This window comes from Carcharhinus amblyrhynchos, chromosome 14, assembly GCF_965287045.1.
Source record: "Carcharhinus amblyrhynchos chromosome 14, sCarAmb.v2.hapA, whole genome shotgun sequence".
Taxonomy (NCBI): domain Eukaryota; kingdom Metazoa; phylum Chordata; class Chondrichthyes; order Carcharhiniformes; family Carcharhinidae; genus Carcharhinus; species Carcharhinus amblyrhynchos.
This window is the reverse complement of record NC_137337.1, coordinates 60,126,405-60,147,810: the sequence shown is the minus strand read 5'-3', so window position 1 is coordinate 60,147,810 and position 21,406 is coordinate 60,126,405. Positions and strand designations below refer to the sequence as shown.

Below are 21,406 nucleotides of genomic sequence, written 5' to 3'. Positions count from 1 at the left end.
TTGACAAGAAACTCAACTGGAGTCACACATAAACACAGTGGCTACAAGAGCAGCTCAGAGGCTAGGAATACTGCAGTGAGTGCTCACCTCCTGGCCGCCAGTGCCTATCCATCATCTACAAGGCACAAGTCAGGAGTGTGATAGAACACTCCCCCACTTGCCTGGATGGGTGCAGTTCTAGCAAAACTCAAGAAGCTTGACACAATCCAGGGCAAAGCAGCCCACTTGATTGGCACCACATCTACATTCAATCCTTCTACCATCAACGCTCAGTAGCAGCAGTGCATACTATCTACAAGACGCACTGCAGCAATTCACCAAAGATCCTTAGACAGCATCTTGCAAACCCACGACCACTTCCATCTAGAAGGACAAGGGCAGCAGATAAATGGGAACACCATCACCTGCAAGTGCCCCTCCAAGCCACTCGTCATCCTGATTTGGAAATACATTGCTATTCCTTCGCAGTCACTGAGTCAAAATCCTGGAATTCCCTCCCTAATGGCATTGTGGGTCAACCCATAGAACATGGACTGCAGGAATTCAAGAAGGCAGCTCACTATCATCTTCTCAAGGGTAACTAGGGATAGGCAATAAATCTGGCCAGCCAGCAATGCCCATGTCCCACGAATGAATACAAAATAACACACACGAGAGGTCGGTGGGAGAGACGGGGCAAAGGAAGGGACAGAGAAGGGAGGTGTATAAAAGAATAATAAGGAGGGCATAGAGGGAGGGAGTGTGGGGGGGAGAGAAGGACAGTGCTGTGTTATGTGTAATGGGTGCCTTGATTTACTCACCTTTGGATCACTCACAGGCACTGATCCCACTTTCCCCCTTGCGTTCAGTGACTGCCTTATACCTTGGGATCTATTCTCCAGGATATTAGCCTTGGTGCTAATGGTCGCACCTGCTGTGAACACACAAGCGAATGAAGTGTTATTTTACTGGATTCCACATGCACTGCACTGTGACCCTATTGTACAGAATATCACACTGTGACACTGTAACATGCAGCATCACAGTGTGACATTCTTGCACACAGCATTGTACTGTGTCATTATTGGATGTTCATGGTGTCATGATCCTGTAGAATCAGGGATCCCTTCAGCACAGATTCTGCGTCTCTTTCATCAGTTCCACTCTGGACTTGTGGCATCTTCAGTTCTGCTGTCGCTTTCACTGTCTCACCTTGAGGACTTTTCCTCTTTGTGATCCACAATCTTCCTCCTTCTTCATCAGATGAGCCGCTTTCAGATTCTTTCCTATCCTGGTTTTCTGTCTGTAAACAAGAAACAGTATTTCTCTGTAATTTCCATGATTATTTCATCATACAGCCATCAAACCTACTTTGTCACTCAATATGATGATGGCTGATCTTTGCCTTCAACTTTACTTTCCTGCCCGCCCTCCACATTCTTTGGTTTCCTGAGAGACTAAAGATCTGTCACTCCCAGCTTTAAATATATACAATGAAGGGGCATCCAGAACCTCTGGTGTAGAGGATACCAAAGATTCACAGTCCTCTTTATTATTTAGCTCAATTATTTAGAACTGAGATGAGAAGAAATTACCTCACTCAGAGGATACCAAAGATTCACAGCCCTCTGAGTGAGGTAATTTCTTCTCATCTCAGTTCTAAATAATTGAGCCCTTATCCCAAGATTGTGTTCTAGATTCCCCAGTCCAAGGAAACAACCTCTCAGTGTCCATCTACCATGTGACACCCCTTCAATAAACTCACATTTCATTCCTCTAATCTCCAAAAATTATAAACCCAATTTACTCAGCCCCTCACGGAAGAGTAAGAGGTGACTCAATTGAAACATACAAGATGCTGAGGGTTCTTCACAGCATGGATCTTGTGGGAGAATCTAGAAATAGGGGGTCACAGATTAAAAATAAGTGGTCACTCATTTAAGACAGGGCTGAGAAGTATTTAGGATATTAGGTCCTGGAGATTTCTTGGATTTTTTTGTCCCCTGCCTTTAGGTAGCTACTAACTCATCCAAACACAATCGTTTCTTCTTTACCGATTACCACTTTTTTGGCTTTTGCAGCATAAAGCTATTAGGGTTTTGAAATTTAATCATTACTAAGTGTCCTACTTGCTTGCCGTTGTCATGTGACCTCTGCCATGAGGGGATCTCTGGAGGCAACCATGTTCAATAAAGACACCAGACAATGTTCTAGACAGAAACCTTCCTTTAGTTAATCTCTCTTGCCCTCCACCCTATCACAAAACCCCCTGCATGACCACCCCTCTGCAGAGCTTCCCCCCCCACAAAACCCCACCATTGTGAATATCCCCCGTTATAGCCTCACTCAGGCCCCACCACCATGGCACTGCCCCTGGCACACTTACAAGCTCAACTGGGCACTGCCCAGTCATGCCCCAAACCATCTGCTTCAAAGGCCTTTGAACTCCACCACATGGCCATGATGCCTGGTCTCCACTACTACAGAATACTAGCGATTCTCGCTGGCAGAAGCAACATATTGAATCCAGTAAGTATATTTAAACCTAGTCATTTCTACGTAAATAGGCTTTGTGACCTTTCTGGGCACAAAGCCATTCTTGCTGATAAGAAGGGACCTGGAGGATAGCAGACTGATTTGCGCCTGTTGCGAATTGGATTTTGGCCTCCCACATTATTTTCCTGGCTCCCTACCCTGATTGACAGGTGTGGTAAGCCAGTAAGATCGTACCCAATATCTGCTTCCCACAGATGCTGCCTGACATGATGAATATTTCCAACATCTTTTGCTTCTATACAAGGGGGAAAAAACGCTAGAGTATTCTTCTCAGAAACCCTTTAGCGATTGACATATATATGCACACAGAGTGGAAATATGTACCTGAAACATTGTTAAAGGAACTTGCTGAATAGCCACTGTTGCCAGATCCCCAAGTCTTTTAATTTCACCAGAATATGCTACAATTTCTTTCTCTAAGCGTATGTGACGCTGCAGGAGGGCATCAGCACTGGCCTCATCCTTTCCAAAATCCTCACTTTGCAGAAGAGGCTGTTTCTCAAGCAGCCAGGAATGGGCCTCGTCAGCATCTGCAAAATACTAAGGAGAAGACAGGGACACATATTCAGATATAATAACACCTTCCATTTGTACCTCATCTCTAGAGTCATAGATGTTTACAGCATGGAAATAGACCCTTGTACAAGTGTGAGGTTATCCACTTTGGCAGAAATAATAGTAGGAGAGATTATTATTTAAAAGGCAAAAAGCTGCAGCATGCTACGGTGCAGAGGGACCTGGGGGTCCTTGTGCACAAGTCGCACAACATAGAAATCTGAGCCTCTCTCTCCCCAAAAGCTGCAGAGACTGGGGGTCAATAGGAACATTCAAGGCTGACATAGAATTTAGTAAGGGTATCAAGAAATATGAAGTGAAGCCAGTAGGTAGAATTAAGATATCAAGAAACCATGAGCTGAATGAGAAGTGAAACAGGCTCGTGAAGCTAACTGGCTTCTTCCTGTTCCTTTATTAGATGGACACATTCCGGTGGGGGCCACTAGTTAGCACCCAGCAGTAATATGACTTAAGTTTTCCAGATGTACCATGTCCACTGTCCTTTAGACTAAGACTTTGTATAGTTCAGGGACCAAATTGCTCTGTAACTTATGATGCTTTTTTGAGCTTAACCATTGAAAGAACACTTTCAGGTTAATAGAACCAGGTCAAGGAAAGCATATACGTGTGAGCAGCTGGGTAAACATGCTACATGCACAGTCTGGCTCATTCAAAGCAGGACTCTCAATAATTACAGCCAACTACCTCTCATCTATTATTCACCACAGTACTTGATGGCACCAAATGCTGGATGATTTGTGCCTTCATGTTTTCCCTTCAGTGTTTCTTGGGCGTATACATGACACACATACATGCAAATGTATCTTTGTCACAAACAATCAGGTTAGTTACATGCACATGCAAGGAACATAATGGAAAACCACTGTGAGACTGTGAGACTTGAGTGAGGAACTGCCCTCAGGAAAAATATAACAGAGACAGAGACATACTTAGAGGTGCCCAGTATAGTCCAGCAAAAAGGGAAAGTTCCACAGATAAATAGAGTGATCAGAACTAAACTGATTTGTAAAATGGAAGTTAATGACTTAATTGGGGCTAACAATGTTGAAGGAATATCTGAGGAGTATAGAAAGAGCAGGAAGGACGGAATAGGGAAAAAGACAAAAGATCAACAGAAACTGTAAAAGAAAATAGTGAAAGCTTTTCTAAAGACCTAAAAAGGGGAAGAATTGTGAAAAGTATGAAATTCAGAGGTGAAGGAGGAACCTAATCCTGGAGACTGTAGGCAAGGCAGAAATATATTAATATTTTGCATTTTTCATTAAGGTGAAACTTTATGAATTAGAAGATGTGGATCAACTGTTAGAAAGAACTGGAGGGAAACAGTAATGATGGCTATACCCTGGGCTGCTGAAAGAAGTCAGGGAGAGAAAACAGAAACTCTGCTAATCACTTCTCAGGCCTCCTTACATATGCAAAGTGCACTTCAAAACCGGAGAGTAGCTGATGTAACACTTTCATTCAAGAAAGGAGAGTAGGATAAACTGGGTAACTAAACTAGTTAATCTAACACCTGTTGTAGATAAACACAGTGGATTTTCCAGCAATGGAGGGGGATCACCAATGGCTGCCGTCAGTATCTTCTAGTCCTGCATTTTGTGTGGCTTGCCCTTCCCACTGCCAGGGAACCCACTGCAGGGGGTCACCTTTTGCAGGACTAGAAGATCCCACCAGCAGGAAGCGTCAGAAAGTCCCACCCTTAGAATCTATAATTCAAGATAAAAGTAGCAAGCATTTAGACATGGAGAGTTAATCAAGGAGTCAGCATGGATTTATTGAAGTCAAGCTGCGTTTGATGAACTGTTATATTGTTGTATTATTTGTAAAGAGTCGGGAACTATATTGCTATGTCCAGAAAGCTATCTCACTCACTATTGCACTGTGGTCAGGTGTCAAACAACAATATTGGTTAGACCCATTGAGAGCAAGAATGGAACTTCTGGCAACCCAGCCAAAATTCCTAATTCTCCTAATAGCAGAATTGGAAAATTCCAGCTGTGATCGAGGATGGAAGATCTCGGCCAATGATTCAGAGACAATGCAAATGGTGAGATCTATGAAATAACATTTGAAGAAAACCCCAACATCTGGTGTCCAAAAGTGTGGTTTTTTTCAAACTTCTGGAAGTCACAAAACATAACACAAACTTAACAGAGTTTGTTTCGAGAAGTGACTAAGTGACTGGATCGGCAAAAGAAATGTAGTGGGCGCTGGCTAGATGAATTTTCACAAAGGTTCTGACTCCCAACACAAGAAATGTAAAGATTTGCTTCCCAAGAGACATAGAACAACTTTAACAGATCAGCTGTGATTTTATTAACTGGCAGAGCAGCTGAACTGCATACTCCAGCTCCTTTAGTTATGTTCTCATGTTTAACTGTTTACATTGATCCTGCTCATGTATATGGATTGTAATTACATCAGTGTCTGTGGGGAAATCAGAACCAGCTGCAAGCTTTACCAACATCAACATTCGTCCCATTATTTCTCACCTGCTTTATAGTCAGTGCAGCCTTCAGCCGTGAGCTCCGGTTTGACAACTCATCCTTTAACAGCTGCCATTGTTTCTGGAGAGTGGTGATCCATCTCCTCACCTCCTTCTCGCAATCCATACTCTGCTGATACAGGTGCTGGCCTTTCTTCACCACCGAGAAACAGGTGGACTGGTGGCAATTAAACTCAGACTCCAGGGCCTTCAAAAACAACACAATTACATAAATTCAGGAAATGGGAGTACAGATACTCCTACTGCACTCTACTGGCTCCAGTGTCACTTCTATCACACTCACTCCATAGTCAGGGATATGGGCTCCAGTACCACACCCTCAGTCATTAGCCTCCATTATCACTCACTCACACTCTGGGACATTAGCTCCAACATCATCCCCACTCAAGACTCTGGGATACTGGCTCCAGTATCATACCATTCCACACTCCAGGACACTGGCTTCAGTACCACACTCCCATCACACTTTCAGATAAAGGCTGATAAAATACTGCAGATGCTGGAATCTGAAACAAAAACAAAAATCTCAGCAAGTCTGACAGCATCTGTAGAGAGAGAATTCTCTCATGTTTTCAGACACTGGTGTCCACTGGATACACCACTGGAGTGGTGTATCACACTCCCTCACACTCTGGGACACTCGCTCCAGTGTCACACCCACTCCACATTCTGTGACACTGGCCTCCATTATCACACTTCCCCATACTCTGCGACACCGGCTCCAGGATTACCATGGGTTACCAAACAGTGGGTACCTTGTGTTTTTGAATTGACAGTGTGATCTGGGTGATGTCGCGCCCTAATGTGGTTGTCCGCACCAATTGCCACTTCTCATAAATCCATGACTCCTCCTCTTCACAGTCGCGGAAAAACTCAAACAATTTCTGCTGCTGCTCCAGTTTAGAATGTCTGTTTTAGCAAGAAAAATAAATTAAGTTACAATGACAGTGAGTCTTGAGCACTGCAGGTTGTGATATCTATGAGTTCACGAAGCAGTGTGGCAACTAGGGGATTTTCACATTAGCTGCATTGCAGTGTAAATGTAAGCCTACTTGTGACTAATAATCAAAATTTAAAACTTAACTTTAACTATGGATCATCTGAAAGCATGAGTTAAGTGTCAATTCATGGGTGCTTGTTGTCTCAGAACTAGGTTGAGACAACCAAACTCATTTTATGCAGGTCTCTTTTTGGGCAGGTGGCTGAGGAAGCCACTGCGGTTTTTATTACTTTATTACCCAAATGACGTCTGTACCACCTTGTGATGGATAATCTCTGACCTGGTTTTGCTGAGTTCTAGTAGATTGCTGTATAAGCCATTGAGCTTCCCGAGTTTGTCCTGAACCAGATCAGCATTCAGCTCATTGCTTCTCCTGAGATTGTCAGCTCTTTGGTTGATGTGTTTCAGGGTTTCTCCGTGAGATGAGATTTGAGAAACGATCAGGTTGTGCTTCTGTACCATGTCTACCACATCGAACAGGTGCTTGCCATAATCACTTGAACTTACCACTGGCTGTAGGGGGAAGAGAAACAATGCCTGAACCATGGCAGTGTACTGGAGTTCTAACACTTTCACACTTTTAATGATTAAACTGAAGCCACTGTACTATAAATTGCTTCTCTACTCTTTTTCTGACCTCCACCTCGTAAATTGACCAACTGTCAACTGGTCTGCAAAAAACTGCACTGTGACTATCAGTGAACTGAGAGTTCAGAAATTCAGTTAGACGGTGATGAATCTATGAAATTCATTGCCACATAAGGCTGTGGAGGCAGGTCATTGAATATATTTAAGACAGAGATAGGTTCTTGATTGGTAAGGGGACAAAACGCTATGGGAAAAAGGCAGGAGAATAGGGTTGAGAAACATATTAGTCATGATTGAATGGCAGAGCAGACTCAATGCGCCGAATGGCATAATTCTGCTCCTATATCTTATGGTCTAATGGATACTGATGGTGCTGGGTCCACTTTCATTCTTCCTACACACAGATGTTTCAGGCTTGAATATAGGGAACACAAACTCAATCTCACAACACAGATGTAAAGGGCTGGTCAAACAATGATAAAACATGCAAAAAGCACCTGGCTTAGCAGAATGGGCAGATAGATAGGAGGTACAATTTAATTGAAGTGTAATGCAATACAATTCCGGAGGAGAGTTCAGGAGAGAGAGCATAAGCTCGGTGAAAAGACACTGTAGGGAACAGAGGAACAGAAGAACATAGGGATGTCAATCCACAACACCATAAAATTGTAAATACATATTGATAAGAGTTCAAGAGTAGTGATGATCATTTTGAGTAATGCAATGATTAGCCACAATTGAAGAATATGCCTTAACTTATGATGCATTTATCTGTAGGGGATGTCTGGGGTGAACAATAAACCCTTTAATCGTAAGATCATTGTGGATGAGGAAGTTTACTGAATCCATCTTAATTCAACCGTCCAGGAATGGCTACACTGTGTTACTGCAGCATCCAGTTAGTTTGTAAACAATTCTTGGGCTCTACCACTCTACCTGGAATTTCGTTTCATGCATTGGTCACTATTCCTAATATCTGTCCTAAACCTGTCCTTTAATGATTCCAAACTGTCGTCTTATTTGTTGACGATAAACTTGTTTTATGATCAATACAAGCACAACTCTACTTCCATTTCTTCTGTTTCTGTTGAGTTAAGATCATAGACTAACATGCTTATTCCACGTCCATCTTTAATATGAATGCGGGTTAACATGATGACGACCTGGGAGCAGAGATTGTTTTGTGACATTGTTTGAGGGATATATATTGACCAGGACGCTGGAATAACTCCCCTACTCTTCTTCAAAATATTGCCTTTACATTCACATAAACAGACAAATGGGGCCTCAGTTGAACATCTCATCCGAAAGATTCTCCTGATCTCTCCAAATAATAGATAAACAAAACTCTGAGACCATATCTTACATGGCATTGACTGCCAATCAGGAAAGAGATAAATAAGAAATGGAGATCAGAGCATCCCAATACACAGAGACAAGTTAAAGGGAAAGGGGCAGAAAAGAATTGAAAGGAGGGTTGGCCAATTGATGAGTAGAACCAAAGGTTCTGAGAACCATTGCTAATACCAAACTTTAAAAGACCTTGATTTACTACATAATGCAGAAGATTTCAACCAGCACAATTGATGAAATCAACACAATGACAACACTGAAGACCAATGGCAAATTTGAATGCCACCAGGATGTGTCCAGTACAACACTTTAGCTACCCAGCTAAAAACTTACAGACCTTGGTTGATATACTTTAGAGAAGCATGGCTCTGGGGGTGATTTGATTGAGATTTATAAAATAATGAACGGACAAGCTAGATTGTGTGCACACTGAAAAATTATTTCATTTTGATATGCTCAGGGAGGTCTAGGGTCATGCGTGTAAAAATCCAATCCTTGTTTTCAAATGCCACCATGGCTTCATTCACTGTCTTCCTCCCTATTTCTGTAAACCCTGCCAGTCCTACAATCTTCTGAGAACTTGGGCCTTCTCCAATTCTTGTGCATCCTGATTTTCTGACTATCCACTATAGAGTGGATAGTCAGAAGCTTTTTCCCAGGATGGAAGAGTCAATTACTAGGGGGCATAGGTTTAAGGTGCGAGGCACAAGCTTTAAAGGAAATGTACGACGCAAGTTTTTTTACACATAGGGTGGTGGGTGCCTGGAACTTGCTGGCGGGGGAGAAAGTGGAAGCAGATACTATAGTGACTTTTAAGGATGTCTTGACAAATACATGAATAGGATGGGAATAGAGAGATACAGTCCCCAAAAGGTTAGGGGGTTTTAGTTCAGACAGGCAGCATTGTCAATGCAGACTTGGAGGGCTGAAGGCCCTGTTCCTGTGCTGTAATTTTCTTTGTTCTTCACTCCACCATTAATGGTCATGCCTTCACTTGCCTAGGCTCTGGAATTTCCTCTCTAAACCGTACACCCTCTCTAACTTGCTCTCCTTCTTTAAAATGTTCCTTAAAGCCTACTTCTTTGACAATGATTTGGCCAGCTGTCAAAATATCTTATGTTGCTCAATGTCAAATTTTGCTTGATAACACACCTGATCCCATACTTTGGGATATTTTACCATGCAGGCTGTTGTAGAAATTGCACAAAGAAAGAAATATATAGGGTTGAATTTTTAAGATGCCGAGCGCTGGGCATAACATGCTCCTACTGACTGTCAGAAGCCACTGCCATTTAACACTCAATAAGCATTCATTGGCAGTGGGCAGGGCTTCTATTTACCAATGAAAAGAAATCCCGCTTTGGACAACTGTCAGCCAACCTGATTGACTGACAACTCTCCATCTCTTCCAGACATAGCGCTGCAGTGGCCAGAAGAGGTACTGTAGCACCCTGCCTGGAACTAAGTCCCAGGACCATTCACAAGTTAAATCCTGGGGATCATGGGGACAGGGTGGTTGGGGATGTGGGGGGGTGACCTTGGCATTGAGGATTAGGCCAACAGGGGGAGGGATGGCTGTAACTTCCATTTCCAGAAGAGAGGGCACCCCAAATCTGAAGGACCCATCCCTACCCGTCCATGCCAGATTCTTCTCTTTGCATTTGGTGACATGGGAGAGAAGTCTGTGCATACTGCTTGTCCTTCATTATCTCCACACAACTGATTGGATTCAGTAATGTGGTAAACACAGAAATTGTTTTTCCAACTTAATATTCAGTGGCTATCCTATTAAAAAGAAATCTCACCTGAAGGGTCATTATTTCTTGGTAAACACTATCAATATCTCGGAGTAAGGTGAGTGCAGCCACCATCTTGTTCAGAGATTGTCTGTGTTTGTGAAGTTGTTGGAGGAGATCTTCCCAGCGATGTCCAACATCCTGCTGTCTATAGAAAAAGAAGAGATTTCAAACACTGCACCAGAGTCTGGATGCCCACCCTTTCCTGGTCCCCTGAACATATACATCCAATTCCCAGTTCTATGCTTTCACTGGAAGGGTCCATCATCAAGTACACATTCACAAACAGCATGAGGTATGTGTTATTCACTGAAAGGACAGTGTCTGTACCACTGACTCACCTAATCCATGAAGGGAACTATCTGAGCCAGCCAGTCCCTGAAAAGAAAGTGCCTGACCAATTGACCACCCATTTGTTTAATCGGATGACTTGTTGTTCTAAACCACAATTGTATAACAACGAGATGAAGGGCTAGCAATAAATTAATCTTACTTCTTCATTATCTCAGCCTTGCCATGGTAGTTCTCATTCTTGATGACCTGTGCCATTTCAGCCAGAGCCTTAAATCTCTGCTCCCTGGCTAACACATCAGTGGTGATAGCCTCCAGCCTTTTGGTGGCAGCTTCTGCCTCCTCTATGCTCCTCACATTGACTTTTTGTTTCGCAAGAACTGATCCCATGTCAGTGAGGTAAGCCTCCCTCAGCACAGCCTTCTTCTTGAACTTCTGCACCAGTTGCTCCAGTCTCTCCAAGCGCAGCATCTCTTTTTGCAGAGCCTTCTCCCGCTCATATTCAGACTTCTCCAGATTGCCCCAGTGCCTCTCAATGTCACTTAATGTCTTCCCCTCTGGAGGGATGTACTGTATCATGTTGTTGGCTCTCTGTTTGGTCCTGATGTTGAAGAGTTGAGCCTCAATGACTCCTCGCTCTTGATACTTAGGTGGTTTCTCCACAGTGCGGAAGGTTTTGAAGTCTGCCACCAGTTTTTGCATGCCAGTCAATGAGTTGGGGAAGTGACGGTCATTCAGCTCATTCACCTTGACCTTGATCCACTGGAGCAGGTCAGATACCAGTCGCAGATATTCGAGTTTGAGATCGTCAATTTCCTTCAGGAGACGAAGAATCTGTGAAAAGAATAGAAACCAGAACTCATTCTCAAATTAAATATATACGTTGGAAACATAAGGGATTTCACTTCTCTTCCTAAGACCTTTGGATATTCCTTACATGCTGTAAGTCCAAGAGATATCAGCTCAAGCTGATCTGTAAACAGACCAGGAAGTCTCAAGACTCCCTTAAAAATAAATGAAATCAAGTCACAGATGTTGTGAAACTCTGGAGAAATTAACAGAAAAAAAATTTTCTGTTAGGTGATCTCTTCAGTTCTCCCCAGTGATTCGAACTCAGTTAGTACCACCACACTGTGGTCTGGATGGACCAGCTTAGAAACTTCGATCCTTAGTTACCACTCACCAATCAGTGGAAGTAGTATTTTCCCGACTCATCCAAACAAAACCTATCACCAATTTAAGCCCCTCTGTTAACTCTCCTCTTACCTTCCTTGTTCCAATGAAAACCACTTTAGTTTCTCAAGTCTATCTTTATAACTAAAGCCTCTCAACCTCGTTACCATAGGATTAAATATTTTCTGCTCCATATCCATGTCCTTGACAACCTTCCAAAACCAGATACAATATTCCAACTGGGAAGGCAATGAAAGACTCTAATAACACATGTGGCAAACAAAACACACTTGTCTTTTTCTGTAACTTTAAGGTTTTCCTGAAAGATGTCAAGCCTATCACCAGTGGTTATATTTGGAGGGATGCCCACGAGATTCTCCCGCTCTTACTGCCTGCCATAGGCATTTTGGAAGGATTTGGAAGGATAGTCAACCTGTTTGGTGGTATTATGACTGCATCATCCATGGCCCTTAACTTGAATCCAAAGCTTCTGGCTCAGAGGCAGGGGCGCTACCCACTGTAACACAACAGCTTCTTGTAAAAAAGAAAAATCATTTAAATGCAGATGTAGCTCAAAACTAAGAATGAATACAAAATAGTAAATATTTTAAACAATTACTGTCTCCATGTATTCGTAAGTAGAAGATAGAACTTGCAGGTATACCACACCTTTTGTAACCTCAGGACATACCAAAGTGCTTCATAGCAATTAAGTACATTCAAAGTCTCCGTTATAATGTAGGAAATGTGGCAACCAATTTGTACATAGCGAGATCCCATGGACCGCAGTAAGGCAAATGAACAGTTCACCTATTTTAGTGACAATAGTTGAGAGATAAATATTGGTCATGACACAAAGATAACTCCCCCTGTTCCTCCTTTCTTAAAGGGTGCCATGGATCTATTATCCCTATCTGAAAGAGCAGACAGGGCCTTGGTTTAATGTTTCATCCAAGCCACAGGAACCGGCAAAAACTAATTCTCCAAATACACAGATGCTCTTCAAGCATTGTGGATTTGTTAACAAGTGATAGAGGACAGTTGTTCAAACAGGATATTGGGAGATTCTCCTTAAATAAAAGACTATTAGTGACAATTATAATTAAGACTTTTGTTGTAATACCTTTATAATTCTCTTCTGTACAGTCTGATCCTGCCTCATTTTGGAGAAGTAATGGTAGTACAGAGACACATAGGTCATGATGGACTTTTCATCTGGATGAGAGATGGCCACATCCTCTGGGTCCAGGAGTTTGGAAATGCCCAGTTTCTCCTCCGCGACATAGAAGGCATTAGTTAGGTTATGTATCCACTGGTCCTGTTTCAGGCGCTTATAGTTTATCAGGTCAGGTCTGCAAATTATACCAAGATACTTTATTAATTAAATTCATTACTTTAATAATACAAACAAAATTTGTCTGCCAAACTTATTAGCCTGAGTATCGGATGGGGTTGGCTACAATGCCCTTCATGGTTGAATACAATGCCCTTCATGGTTTAAAAGGCGAAAAGCTGCAGCATGCTACGGTGCAGAGGGACCTGAGGGTCCTTGTGCACGAGTCACAAAAACCCAGTCTGCAGATGCAGCAGGTGATCAAGAAGGCAAATGGAATGTTGGCTTTTATAGTGAGGAGGATAAAATATTAAAGTAGGGAGGTCTTGCTGCAACTGTACAGGGTACTGGTGAGGCCGCAGCTGGAGTACTGTGTGCAGTTTTGGTCACCACACTTGCGCAAGGATATATTGGCCTTGGAGGGAGTGCAGAGGAGGTTCACTAGGCTGTTACCGGAGATGAGGGGGTTGGACTATGAAGAGAGACTAAATAGACTGGGTCTGTACTCATTGGAGTTCAGAAGGATGAGGGGGGATCTTATAGAGACATATAAGATAATGAAGGAGATGGATAGGGTAGAGGTAGAGAGATTCTTCCCGCTTAGAAAGGATAGCAGGACTAGATGACACAGCCTCCAGATAAGTGGGGGGGCAGTTTAGATCAGCGTTGAGGAGGAACTTCTTCACTCAAAGGGTGGTGAATCTCTGGAATTCTCTGCCTATTGAAGTGGTGGAGGCTACCTCGTTGAATATATTTAAGTCACGGGTAGATAGGTTTCTGATAGACAGGGGAATTAAGGGTAATGGGGAGAAAGCGGGAAAGTGGAACTGATCCACTTCAGATCAGCCATGATCTTATTGAATGGCGGGGCAGGCTCGAAGGGCTAGATGGCCTACTCCTGCTCCTATTTCTTATGTTCTTATGTAGATGGTTATTGTCTCGGCTTCTGACACACGAAGGGTGGCCACCTGGACAGAGAGCTCCTGATATCTACATGCATCAAGGGTTTGTGTACCTTGAAGACAGAGGAATAATCAAACATTTTTTTATTAAAAGGCAGTAGAAAGGTGTGTGGGTGAAATGGGTTCACCCACACAAGAAAAGAAAACTCCAACATTTGCCAGGAGTAGGAAGATTATGGCTTCCACCCCTTTGATGCTTAAGATGAGGAGGATCCACTGCCCTGTGACTCTGCAGCAGAAGGAGGAAAGCTTGTAATTGTACTCTTCACTTCCCATGTATAAATCAAGGTGATACCTACAAGCTGAAGCATAATTCAGAGATGGTTCATTTGTCAGGCAGGTCAATGTATCCCTTGAAATGTACAGCCGCATTGCCACATGATGCGTGTTCCTAATATTTCACCATTATAGACATTTCCAGTTGTATATATTAAACATGAGCTGGTTGGAGCAGTCCCAACACTCCTGGTTGAGTTCCACAGTAAAGCTAAGTGTTAATTAAAGCTAATATTGTTTTAAATTCCACTTGTTTATAAATTACTCCATACACAATGTGGGAGCTGCTGTGTGGAATAATAAATACTGATTTCATTCCACGCAGTGTGTTCCACTGTTTAATGTGTGGTAACTTCTCCTGGGCAATGGAATTCACTCTGCAAAACAGATCTGCCTGATATGGAGGTGCCACTGATAGGAAAACAGGCTACTTACTGTCTGTGAACAGATAGATCCTGTTAGCAGCTGACAGTCAGGGGACTGTAAAACCTCAAGCAAGCAAGTCCTATCCACAATGACTCAGTCAGTAGTAACTGTGGTATTGAAATCAGCAAACAAACAGATGAAAACAACAAAGCCTACAGTCCCAATGGTATTCCAGCTAAGAATTCATTCAAAGTTAGTTGGCTTTTGCTCACATCAAAACTCCAAGGGCTCATCCCAAGGATATGGTAAGAAAAAGAACTCCATCGCACCCAATTCACCAGTAGATAACTTGTGCAGTGGAAACTATTGAGGTATTTCCCTCTTGTTGATAAGAAGGAAAATGCTGCCACACTTTCTCCTGAATTACCTACTTCCTGAGGCTGATGAAATCTTCCCAGAGACACAGTGTGGCTTTAAACTTTCTAGTGGAGCTCTAACATATCTTTATTGTCAGCCAAATCAAAGAAAACTACTGAGAACAACATACATTTCAATGCATTCATCAACCTAACCAAAGCATTTAGCTGAGTAAATCATGAGGCTCTGTGGATTGTGCCCCAATGATTTAGACGTCCAAGAAACTTTAACACAATCCTGCAATTGACTGATGATATGATTGTGACTGTCTTGAGTGGCAGATCTGAAACCGACAACCTCAAAAGTACAGACGAGGGTCGAGCAAGGCTGTGTGGCAGCCCCATACTATTTACAATCTACCTGACAGTGGCTACTAACCTCATCAAAGGTCAACTGCTCTCTGATGTCCATATTAAATATTGTCCAGATGGAAAACTCTTTAACCTTTGTCACCTCCATGCCAAAACTAAACTGACCACCATAGATATATATGATCTATAGCTGGTGGATGACGGCAGCGTCATTGTCCTTTTTACACCAGATTTATAACCCACTGTCAATACCTTCAATTCTACATACAAGAAACATGGCTTTGAATGTTGCCAAAACAAAACTCAGGTCCAGCCACACCTAGGCAGCCAAATATTCCACCTGTCATACATGTTGAAGGAGAGACATGTGTTGAGCACTTGCTACACCTGGATAGTCACCTCTCTCAAAAGACCATCACTGACGAGGCGTTCCAACACCAAAGCTGTGCCAGCTCAGCCTTCTCCAAACCACAGCTGTGAGTATTTGACAACAAAGACCTCCACAAATCAACAGGAGTACTAGACTACAGAGCAGTTATCACCACTCTCCTGTACTGCAGTGAGATCTAGACTCTTGTGTGTGTCAGTGACGCATAACAGCACTAGAGAAATTCCGTCACCAATGCTTCTGCCACAAACTCCAGATTCAATATGAGGATCGTCAAATAAACACAGTGGGCACGATCTTACCCTCTGTTCTCACCACATTCCTGCTGCAGCAAGATTGAAGACTTTGGCAACAAGCCAAATTTCCGTTCGGTGCAGCAGGATGGGAAAATCCCAGTGGCATGAATGGTCGAAAAATTCCAGCCAGCGTCTTTCTTGAAGCCATCTCCACAAGAATTCAGGCAAGACTCCTGCAAAATTAACTTTGATGGAATGGGCACTGTCTGGATGGACAAAAATTATCTCCCCTGTGCTGTTCCATTTTCTCAACACTCAAATAGCCAACGTTCCAGGGCAGGACAAAGACACTCTGCAGCTCTTGAAGTGCAGCAGCACTGATACTAATGGTTGGAGAAGCTTGCTACCTACTATTCAAAATGGGAACAAAATAAGTCACAACTTCTTAACAATAAGACAGATTGAGAAGAAAAGACAGGGAACGAAACTCTGCCTGCCAGATCTAAGAAGCTCAGGGCTCATCCTGCTCCATATGAATAGAAGATCTATGGGTCAAGAACTGGTCTGTTCGGTCACTTGAAGATTCATGGAAGATACTATCATCCTCAAATCGAGGGATAGCTGATGATGTCCTTGTCTATAGAAATATAGGAGATATAGATACAAGAGATACCAATTTAAGAGAGATATAGAGATATGAAAAATGTAGGTCTTGTGCTATATAATGCTTTGCCAAAATAAAAACAATGCTAGAAGATTGCAATTAGAAATATATTGCTGGGTGTTCTTTTCAGGTTGAGCATTTCATACAACCACTCAATAATTTATCTTTCTTGGATTGTTTCTCTCCCACCTCACCCTACATTGCTTTTCCTTCAGCATACCAACTACTGCACAAAGTCAACTCCTGTTCATTGTGAACATTTTCAAAATGCAGATTTTTTGTGACTGCTCTCACATTACAATTATATTGTGAATTTTACAAGAATTTATTTTCCGTTTTTGATCATTTATTCCATCAAAGCTGTTATTATTGTGACTCTGTGCTCCTCATGACTCTGTGCCCCTCATGACTCTGTGCCCCCATATTCAATGTGACTACGCACGAAGGCTGTCTGGTGTCTTATACACTGTACCAATGATCCAAATGGTTGTGAAGTCTCACATTTCTCTGCCTTGTTTCCTCCCCAATTCTTTGAAGTGGTAATTCAATGTTCCTTTCTGCTACAATAAAGAAATTGAGTTTGTGATTACCTGTGAGCGTGAATAAGCGCATTGAAGGCTAACCCATCTTTCCAACTCGAAGAAAAGTCCTGAACATCAACATTGTCATATCCAGCCGTTTTACGTTGACACCAAATTAGCAGAGCCTCCTTGGCAGAACGTTTGGCACTGCTGGTATCAAACTCATCCTAGCACAGCAGAGAAAGTTAGTTAGTGAACAGATTTAAGACCAGTTAGTAGTACCAGAATTTGAGCAGCAGATCCCAGAGGATCAAATCCAATTCTAAAGGTGGAAGCTAGCAGCTGCACACAGCAGAGGGCATTATCAAACATTCAGCAGATTCCAAACCACCAACTCTCACAGGAGTCCGCTTTAGTAGTTTTACTTTGCATAGTTCACAGAGTAAATATGTAGTAATGAAGCCCATTTTTACTCATAAACTTACAGGAGCACAGAAACTAGTTACTCAGTCCAACAAGTGTATGCCGGTGTTTATGTTCCACACAAACCTCTTCCCATCCTACTTCCTGCCACCCTATTAGCAGATCTTTCCATTTCTTTCTATTTAACTTGGTACCCCTTAGATGTATTTCTCCTAATCACCTTACCTACTTCATGTGGACACATGTTTCCATTTTCTAAGTAAAGAAATTCTCTGTGAATTCCTTACTGGATATATTAGTGACTATCTTGTAATCACGGTGCTCAGAGTTAGACTCCCCCACAAGTGACAACCTCTTCTCTACATCTAAGATACCATGCACTTTGCTCATTTTAAATATCTCTTATCAAGTCACCTTCACAGATCTTTCTTTTCTACAGAAAGGATATCCTGCCCTGTTCAGCCCTGAAAATGAATGCCTTCTGATTTTTGTCTTCTTTCCAGTGTTTTGTACAAAGGGGAGAGCGACTCTGAATTCCCACAAGGGATTGCCTCAATCTCCCACCAAAATCCTGTTCAGCAGATTTCTAATTGACCCAAGCGCTGCCTCCTCAGCAGATGTATCCAAAGTGCTTGGTTTTCTGCCTCTTTTAACACACACCAATATACAACTCTGTCTCAAGCCTTCTAAAAATGCATATTTGTTTAATAGTTGACTTCCACATGGGATATCAAATATTCCATGGCAATATTTGAAGAGGAGTAGGGACTCCTGTCCTACATTCCTCTCCCAACAAATATCACCAAAAATAGATTCATCTATTAGTCTTTCAGCTCACTCCAGTTGTAGTATCTGTATAAGATCTGCATCTTATACGACAATTCACTGAACTTCAGTGAAATTAATTGTGCGTGATGAGGTTTTTTTTTAAACATAATCACAGCGAAATAATGTTAGCAACAGGACCTGGAGATAGAGTTTGTGCTCTCAGCTAGTACCAATTAGCTTATCAGAGTGCCCCAGAAACATTCAAATGGGGAGCTTTTTTGATTTAGCTAAATATCTACAGTGTTTGTATGAGTTCCTATTTGGCTGAGCTTTTAACAACACTACAACTAGCCTGGAAAGGTCTTGATAAAAAGATTTCTGGTTTGATGGCACTTTTTATAACTTCTGGTTATCTCAAATATTTTTACAACCAGAGAAATATTTCTGAAATGTTGTCACTGTTGCAATGCAGGAAATGCAGCAGCTAATTTGCACACAGCAAGATCCCATGAACACAATTGAGAAAATGACCAGAGAATACTGATATTGATTAAAGAATAAATATTTGCAAGAACACATAGGTGAATACCACTGATTTTCTTCAAATAGAATTATGGGATTCTTCACATTCTCCTGAGAAGGCAAGGAGGGCCTCAGTTTAACATCTCATCTGAAAGATGGCACATCTGATATTGCAACACTTCCTCAATACTGCACTGAAGTGTCAGCCTGGATAATGTGCTCAGGTTTCTCGAGTGTGTACATTCATTTGGCCCAGAGATGAGAGTGGTCCCGATTTAGCCATGTATAATTTACACCAATCAACCGGAGGTGTTGATCTATTACAAGATCAGGCATGGGCGATTGTATTGCCTGGACACATTGCCATATATGGAGAGAGGACAGGTTGTGAATCCAGATATGTGCTGACATGTGACATCACCAGATTGGTCGGTTTAATGCATCACAAACAGGGAGGGCAAAACATTCATCCAAGTCCAATTAGGACAGACTTGGCTTACCTCATCGAGTGTGATGGAGGCGAGCTGATAGCGTAGGATAATCACCCAGATCAGACCGAGGATTAGGGTGCGGTCACCATCCACAACATTTTCAGGACCAATCAGATCCACATTTATCTATGAGCAACAAGAAAAAGTCAACAGAGCAAAGTTAAAAGTCACTTCTCAGGGTCACTGACTACGATTCTCCTGAATTGGGACTCAGTGCCTATGCCAGTAGGATTTCCTGCAGGCGCTGGAATCTTCTTTCAGGTGGGATTCACCCACCTGATAGATACAAATTCATCCTGAACAACCTGCCTGTCTGCGTGGGTTTCCTCCGGGTGCTCTAGTTTTCTCCCACAGTATGAAAGATGCGCTGTTAGATGCATTGGCCATGCAAAATGCTCCTTCAGTGAGCCAAACAGGCACTGGAGTGTGCCGAGTAGGAGACTTTCACAGTAACTTCATTGCAGTGTTAGTGTAAGCCTACTTGTGACTAATCAATAAACTTAAAAAATAAACCAAAAGAGGGCATCCTCCCCCACTGAGAAATAACACGTCCCATTTCCGCATTACATAGGCATGAGGGTGACTTGACCCCTCCCTTCAGTCCCCTGTTTATCCTCTCTCCCCACAGACCCTTCCATTCAATCCCCTCCCCACTCAGCCCTCACTTAGACCATCATTCTGCCCCTCCCCCACTCAAATGCCATTCTGCATCCCCTTCCCTATTCAGCATCCCCATTCAGTCCCCCTCCCTACTTAAACCCCCAATTCAGCCCTCTTCCCCCTCACTCAGCCCTTCTCTTCCACATACCCCTTAGTCAGCCCTCTCCACACTCATCACCTCACTCAGCAACACCCCCCCCCTCCCCACTTAACACCCCACATATAGATCAGAGATCATAGAACCCTACAGTGCAGAAAGAGGCCTTTCGGCCCATCAAGTCTGCACCGAACACAATCCCACCCAGGCCCTACCCCCATATCCCTAAAAATTATACCCACAAATCCCTCTAACCTACGCATCCCTGAACACTAAGGGCAATTTCTTGGCATGGCCAACCTAACCCACACATCTTTGGACTGTGGGAGGAAACCGGAGCACCTGGAGGAAACCCACGCAGACATGAGGAGAATGTGCAAACTCCACACAGGCAGCGACCTGAGCTGGAATTGAACCCAGGACCCTGGTGCTGTGAAGCAGCAGTGCTAACCACTGTGCTACCGTGCTGCCCCCATGTCTCAGCCCCCTCCCCCATTCTCAGTCATCATCACCCCCCTCCATGTCTCAGCCCCCATCGCACCCCCCCAACCCCCGCAGACCTCCTACTCAGACATACCCTCAGGCCATGCACCTTGGCAGTGCCAATGGTGCACTGACGTCCTAGTCAGGCACATTGGGCCCAGAAGGGGTCAAGGAAGTAAGTCCAGTGGCCATTTGTCCCTCTATCTTACAGGCTGCAGAGGAGTAATTCCTCTAGGGTTGGGTGGTGTTGGGTGGGGGGCAAGGGGTTGACCTCACCACTCCCTTGGGAGGTGGCGGGGGGGGCTATCTTGTGGTTGGACTTCCCCTTCTGGTCCTGGCAAATTTGTAGTTCCCTTGCATGGTGATTTCAGGCAGCCCTGTGATCAACATTTGCATTTCTGCCTGTCAACAGTGAAAAGCTTGAGGTGACCAGGTCACTTTAATCTTCATGCCCCTCTGGTCACCTGGCTGGTTTTGAAATCAATTCTGCAGCAGGATTTCCCTTTCTCCCTGTCTGAAGTTCTAGGTGTCATGATGTGGACCACAGTAAACACAGTAAGAAGTCTCACAACAGCAAGTTGAAGTCCAATCAATTTATTTGATAGTAAACTCACAAGCTTTCAGGGTTTGCCCCTTTGTCAGGTGAATGGAGAGTTCACTCACTCTGAGA

The 21,406-nt window shown here is 43.1% G+C and overlaps 1 protein-coding gene across 1 annotated transcript in view; it reads right to left on the bottom strand.

Annotated features, from left to right (window-relative positions):
- sptbn5 (spectrin, beta, non-erythrocytic 5) overlaps positions 1–21,406 on the bottom strand; it is a 169,158-nt gene that overhangs the window by 134,817 nt on the left and 12,935 nt on the right. Inside the window, exons 3-13 of the mRNA XM_080202967.1 lie at positions 19,506–19,622; positions 17,362–17,519; positions 12,942–13,170; positions 10,848–11,479; positions 10,364–10,502; positions 6,898–7,130; positions 6,373–6,526; positions 5,604–5,804; positions 2,860–3,075; positions 1,192–1,282; positions 801–913 (exon numbers count right to left, since the gene is read on the bottom strand). Coding sequence (XP_080059093.1) covers positions 801–913; positions 1,192–1,282; positions 2,860–3,075; positions 5,604–5,804; positions 6,373–6,526; positions 6,898–7,130; positions 10,364–10,502; positions 10,848–11,479; positions 12,942–13,170; positions 17,362–17,519; positions 19,506–19,622 — 2,283 coding nt within the window. The remainder of the gene's footprint in view (positions 1–800; positions 914–1,191; positions 1,283–2,859; positions 3,076–5,603; positions 5,805–6,372; positions 6,527–6,897; positions 7,131–10,363; positions 10,503–10,847; positions 11,480–12,941; positions 13,171–17,361; positions 17,520–19,505; positions 19,623–21,406) is intronic.